Here is a 6,673-nt window from a genome sequence, read left to right as displayed (position 1 = left end):
TGATTGTGTACGATTCTAATGCCTTTATTGTGGCTTCATCTCCGGTTACGATGGTAATGTGCTTACGTGTGTAGGCTCTTTCCTTCATTTTCCGGACACAATTTGTTATTGCTAGGATGTTTGCTTGAAAAGCTGTCGTAGTTCTACCCAGGTTTAAGGTGATCCTTTCCCCAGTTCTTCCTTTTTCGACTATACCAGCGCCTGTGCCCGACGCTGTTTACCAAACCAATTATACATGCTTGGCTGTATCTTTCTCCTGGTCTTCTCCAAATAAAAGCTCGCCCATCCGAAGCAATCAGTAAACAAGACTTTCTTCCAGTCATCCAAATCTCAATCAACGTTTTCTCGAGAAAACTCACGCCTAGCTTGCTTGTGGGCTATGGCTAAGATAGGATCGTTTGCGGGATGTTTTGCACTCAATCCGGATTCACTGAGCCTTCTTCTTACCGTTTTGGAAGAAGCAGCCACATTTCGGGCATTTTGAAATCGATTTTTTATCTCATTTCCGGTAATAAACCAATTTCTTAAAAATTGCAGTCGTATAAAACGATCGTCCACTTGGTGGGTCTTGGTCGGCGTTCCCCTAGTCATCTAGCATGACAAACTGTTGACTGATGAACACCCGACCTTCGGGCGACTTCACGTTGGGAATACCCTTCCAACAAGGTGACAGTTTCGGCCGAATCAAACTCACTTAAATTTCTTCCTGGAGACATTTCAAGGCGAATACACTTTAGTTACACACACAAGTTAGGAAAAACGCAAGAAAATTGAATCGAAAACAGTACCACACTTGGCGAGTTTCAGCCTAAAATCACAGTACTTTTGTGCTTGTTATCTGTGACTGGAAAAGTTTATGTTTTGCCTTAATAACAATCGCGAATTGGTTATACATATTGTCGTGCAGGGAAACCCCCATTACAGGAGAACCACATTCTGCTGACAAAAATAAACATAAAAAATTTGGGTGCATAGTGGGAGCGCGCGTATCGGATAGGGAAACCCCGTTCTGCTGATAAAAAACAAAAAAAAAATTGCTTCTACAGCGGCAATGCTCGTATCGGATACGAAAACCCCGTTCGTATGATAACAAAAACGCGCACAGCAAAAAAGCGCGTATCTTGCAGGGGAATCCATATAGGATTACAGCCGTATATTACAGGGAACCTCTTTTTGCTGGGATAAATAAGCCTGCACCGAGTCGAGAGACTCGGTCAGTCCCGTTTTTTCTCCAGATTACATTCTGAAGGATCAGATTAATTTTTCTGGACCGCACTTCAGAGTACTTTTGAGTGGACAGAACCCGACTGATTCCAACTTTTGAAAGACAAAAGTAACGTAGATCTTTGCCGTTTAGTGTGTGGGTTTTTTCTTATCTAGCTTGACCACGATTGGCTATAGAAAAAGTTTATTAAGCGAATGCCAAGTGGTTCCAGAATTTAAGGGTAAGTTCCATTTGACTAACCGATTGGGTATTTCGCGATTATTTGGGATCAAGTAGTGATTGTTTGGTGAATTGTGGACTATTATATCCCCGTTTTTCGAAATTCGGTAATTCCCTAACCCACAACCTCCTTATGTTCATTGAACACATTTAGTTAACTTCGATTTTTTTTATTTTGAGATTTAAACAAAAAAATCAACTTCAAACCTAAACGTTTTTTTTTGTTGCTGATTTCGGTCAAATCAGCTGGCATCCCTGGGTGAAGAACAATTTGCAAACTGTAATTTAGACTGAAGATTTTAAAAACATTTCTTTCAATTTAAAAAGCCTGTTGGCTATTTTTTTTGGATTTCGCACATGTTTCCCGGTTTTAAATGCCCTACAGTCCTTCCCCAATCCTCCGCTTTGTTTACTTAGGATGATTGCAAACGCCCATAGAGGTACAAGGCTCTGAGGTGACAAAGATACCCTTTTCTGGAAACCGAAGGGAAAAAAAAAAGTAAAATTATAAAACAAGACAAGAGAACCGGCCTTGGGAAATCCTTATTTTTCTCAAACCCTCGTTTTAGCAGTGTTTTGTTTTCTTGAAGTGAAAGATTACCCAAGTGCGGCCGAAGAAAACATTGAAAAGGTCCCCCGCGCCCCTTAATCTTAAAAAACGGAAGAATTCTCTGTCGTCAGACAACCCATTTACTGGGCTATTTAATGCCGCAACGTTTGCAAATGCAATGTCTGTTTGTTCCAACCGTTTTTCTAATTATTTCGGTGTTAAGACTACGGACTGAGTGGTACATAAAAGTAAAATAATCCGCTCTTGTGTCGATTGTTAACTCATTACCACTTTCAGAGTAGAAATGGTGCAAGAGTAGTTAAAACTCGCGTGGTCATAAATTAGCGATGCTGCGGTAAAATATCTTATTATGGGGAAACTTTTGAGAAAGTTTTAATAAATCTATAAATGTAGTTAGGTAATAATGTAATTTACTGTAAAACAATTGTAATAAAGAAAGTACCAAAAATATCAAAGTTTTACCTACACATTCACTGGGCATATTATATTTTCCAGTTGTCCATGTTAGTTCAACTGCAACTGGGCATTGAATTATAGTGTAATTTTTCAAATTAATATACCTGAAGTACTTATTTATCAAAATATTTATTTGCTTTACATATTAAGCTAATTATTGTTTCCTTTTAGATTCCAAAATGAGTGGCATGAGCAGCATTTTTAAATAGAGACCATTTAAGCACTTTCAGAGCACTATACTTTATTCCAAACTGCCAATCCCTTTCCATGTTAAAGAGTTATTGCTGTCGTAAAATAACAAAGTACTTATATTTGTTTGCTGTATAATTTGCACTGATTGTATCTGTTTTTAGCTTACAAAATGGGTGGTGCATTAAAGTAAAAGAAGAAGTTACAATTGATGAACAGGACCTGTCCAAGCTTGAAAGCATAAAATTGAAAGCAGATAAGACATCGACCACAAATGAGTTCTGTTGCAATGTTTGTAGTACACAATGCAGTGATTTACAGCAGCTGAACGAACATTTGTTAACTCATATACAGAAATCGCCTTATTTATGCGACATTTGCAATTTAAGATTCAAGTATAAAAGTTATTTAGCTCGGCATCGAAACAGGCATATTCATATGCACAAACATTCGCTAACCAATATACAGAAATTTCCTTATGCATGCGACGTTTGCAATTTAGGATTCAAGTATCAAAGTTATTTAGCCCGTCATCGAAACACTCATGCTCATATACAGAAATATTTGCTAACTCAAAAACAGCAATTGCCTTATGCATGCGATATTTGCAATTTAGGATTCAAGTATAAAAGTTATTTAGCTCGGCATCGCACCACGCATATAGAAGAAAAACAGCACATTTGCAATATTTGCCAGCATGAGTTTAAGTACAAATCAAATTTGAATGCGCATTTAAAAACACATTCAGACGATCGACCTCACGCATGTGATTTATGTGGTTCAACGTATAAGACAACTCGTCAGCTAAGAGATCACCGAAATAAGCATACGAAGGAAATACGCTATCACTGTAATGTTTGTAATAAAATGTTTTTGACATCTCGAAGCTTATCGGCCCATAAAGTGAGTCATTCCGATCAACGCCCTTTTAAATGCAATTTTTGTACGCGGAGTTTCAAAACAAAACAGGCTTTACAAGATCATCGAAATTTGCATACGAAGGAGAAACAGTTTCATTGTAAAATTTGCAATAAATCTTTCACCGGTCGAGGGGCTGCAGCTTATCATTCAAAAACTCATTCAAAGAACGCCCCTTCAGTTGCGATAAATGCAATTTGAGGTTCAAATTGAAGCATAATTTTAAGAATCAAGAAAAAATCCATATGGACCAACGGATTAAGGCATAAAAACTCCGAAATTTATTACTATGTACAAAGCAAACGTGGTATTTCTACTTTTAGATAAGAAATGGGTATTTAAGCTATGGAAGAGAGGGACATTTTTCATTTTTTTAATAAAAACCACTTCATTTTTCAACTACATAATTTCAACTTAAACTGCTATCAATTTGTCTAGTGCACCTGGCAATGAAAATGAATATTCCTAACAATAATGGTGCTAAAATTGGTTTGTGAAATTTGGGTTAATTTACTGTAGCTCACAAAAATATTGGATTGGTTTTGTCTTACTTACTATATGTTCCATAATAAAGGTATCATGAGGAAAATGCCTGATACAGTGTGTAGCCCTAATCGTACATATGAATAAACAATTAATATCCAGTGTCTGACCGACGCTTTTTTGACTACTTAGCCCTCCTCAAGAAATTAGGGGTTTGCATTAAAAAAAATTAAATTTTCTTTGGACGAACGAAGCTTACGTAAGTGGTTTGGCATTTTCAAGCGCCACATAGTCTCCTACGTGGTTGCAAAAATTATGTGACTGAATGACGATTATCTCAGTCAGTTCTGGAGCCGAGAAATCAAGGGATATTTGGGTTAATTTCCGAGGGGGATATTTATTATATATAATATATTATAATAAATAACCGATACTGATCAGTCTGAACGTCGCACTTTTGCCAATTGTCAATAGTGTTACTTTTCGAGCCAGCTTTGTTCTTGAGAATCCAGCCAAAATTTGTCGTAGGCGCAAATTATACACAATGAACTGATGATTGTGGAAAGAATAAACATCGAAACGTATTCTGAGGAATAAAGTGAATTGTATATAACAAATTTGTATCTAATTGCCAATATCCTTCCATGCTAAAAAATGATTGCGTATTATTACAAAGTTTAGTTAGTTTATACTAATTATTTCTGTTTTTAGGTTACAAAATAAGAGATACATTAAAGCAAAAGATGAAATTACAATTGATGAGCATTATCTGTCCGAACAAGGAAGCATAAAATTGGAACCAGATGCTGAATCTGAGACCAATAGATTATGCTGCAACATTTGCTCTAAAACATGCGACGACGTGCTACAGCTAAATGAACATTTGCTAATTCATTTACAGAAACTGCCGTATGCATGCGATATTTGCCATTTAAGATTCAAGTGGAAAAGTTATTTAGAGCAACATCGAAATAAGCATACGAAAGAAAAGCGGTACGTCTGCAAGATTTGTCAACAAGAGTTTCTATATGCTACAAGTCTAAGTCTTCATGCCATAACCCACTCAAACGAACGTCGTCATGCATGTGATTTCTGCAGTTTGACTTTTAAGAGGCGATGTGAGCTTCAAACGCACCGAAATAAACATACAAAGGAAAAACGTTATGATTGTAGACTTTGTCGTAAGAGCTTCTTATCATTACAAGGTTTGCGCAGTCATAAGACGGTGCACTCGAAGGAAAGGCAGTTTCAATGTAACATATGTAATAAAACATTCGCTCGTTCAGGAGCTGTAAACAGACATTTGAAAACACATTCAGACGAACGTCCTTTTGGTTGCGACAGATGCAGTATGAGATTCAAGTGGAAACATAATTTAAAGGGTCATCAAAAGATTCATAAGGACGTGCAGGACATGGAGTAACGCATCTTCTAATTGAATATTGATGACCATTTGCGGTTTCAGCAGTAAATGGAAGCGGGAGTAAACAGATGAAAATCGGAAAATATATTATTTATATTATTATTTAATTTTTCAACTATTCCCTGCAACCTTGCCAAGTGCATACATCGCATTTGATAAGCATAAGCGGCTAGAACAAAGCGGAGGTGGACAGTTCCAGTATATTATTTAATATAGCATATATAAAACTAAATGGATTTTATTTTGTCTGCAATTTTTCAACAGTGTATTTAAGTTAAAGAGAAGGCTAGTGTTTCCTAATAAAAAAAATCATTATCGAAGTGTCCAAACTTACTAGCTAACCTGCTAACAATATTCCAAATGAACCTGACCATGGAAACGAAAATGTTTTAGATCAGTGGCGAGTCCTCAATAAGTGCATGGGCAGTCCCAAAGTGCAAATTTTGCATTTACTTGCTATTACAAGCGGTTAGGATGCTAAAGCAAGATTTGTAGTAGGTAGGGAACCACCGTTGGTATTGGACTAGGTAACAACATAGTTTCATATGGAAACTCTAACATTTAAGAAGCTAATCAAGAGTATATAAGATTCTTAAGTGCTCTAAGTTTAACCCTTATTTAAACAACCAACGAAAATATATGAACCTTCAGTAAAACACTTTCGATAGAGCGCTTCGGAAACTTCCTGTTTCTAGATAAGTTCTCTATTGTTGAGGCGGATTCATTTTTTACAAACTTCTTTTTGGGTATTTCGCCTCAAAAATTTTTGTCTTTAAAAAAAGAGACAGAATTTCCTCACGTCTTTTATTACAGATTGATAAATAGTGCTCCTATTCGCAATAAGAACGAATTATTTATCAAAAAGTAATCAAGAACTATCACCTAGAGGGTATCCTGCGACACACTTAGGCTCAAGCTGTAAGAGAAAATTCCAATTAGTAGAGAAATTAATTTGAAAAATTACCTTGACGTTTCGATAGCTATTTTCTGCTCTCGTTATCAAATGAACCTAAAAAAGAGTATGTTAATAAATTGTGTAACAATAGTAGGATAATACAAAATATGAAAATTCGCTCTGATAATTCGTCTGTGCTAATTGTCAGTTATGTGACTTTGACTTAATCTCATTGTTTAAATTAATAAAGGTAATGTTAATTAATAATTTTGGTGTAAATTTAATTTGGGTGTA

General features: G+C 36.1%; 2 protein-coding genes across 2 annotated transcripts; both read left to right on the top strand.

The window, feature by feature from the left end:
* The first annotated feature begins 6 nt into the window (after positions 1-6).
* On the top strand, positions 7-4,676 carry LOC109538072 (oocyte zinc finger protein XlCOF19-like). Its single transcript, XM_019905116.2, has 3 exons — positions 7-1,445; positions 2,643-2,773; positions 2,825-4,676. The coding sequence occupies exons 2-3, from the start codon at positions 2,739-2,741 to the stop codon at positions 3,777-3,779; spliced, it is 990 nt and encodes a 329-aa protein (XP_019760675.2). The 5' UTR covers positions 7-1,445; positions 2,643-2,738; the 3' UTR covers positions 3,780-4,676.
* A 134-nt stretch (positions 4,677-4,810) lies between these two features.
* On the top strand, positions 4,811-5,716 carry LOC125505363 (gastrula zinc finger protein XlCGF7.1-like; the record flags this gene model as incomplete). Its single annotated transcript, XM_048669051.1, is given in 1 exon segment — positions 4,811-5,716. A coding segment is annotated over 1 exon segment (674 nt), but the record flags the coding sequence as incomplete, so codon positions are not given.
* Positions 5,717-6,673: the final 957 nt, after the last annotated feature.

Source organism: Dendroctonus ponderosae, unplaced genomic scaffold (genome assembly GCF_020466585.1).
Source record: "Dendroctonus ponderosae isolate FM_Combo_2020 unplaced genomic scaffold, Dpon_F_20191213v2 Dpon_F_20191213_8, whole genome shotgun sequence".
Classification (NCBI taxonomy): domain Eukaryota; kingdom Metazoa; phylum Arthropoda; class Insecta; order Coleoptera; family Curculionidae; genus Dendroctonus; species Dendroctonus ponderosae.
This window is presented reverse-complemented; position numbering and strand designations above follow the sequence as displayed.

Bases quoted from the DNA above. Each gene is read 5' to 3' on its own strand.
- LOC109538072 (XM_019905116.2), top strand. From the start codon at position 2,739: ATGTTAAAGAGTTATTGCTGTCGTAAAATAACAAA. The intron at 2,774-2,824 runs GTACTTATATTT...ATCTGTTTTTAG, and splicing joins TGCTGTCGTAAAATAACAAA to CTTACAAAATGGGTGGTGCA.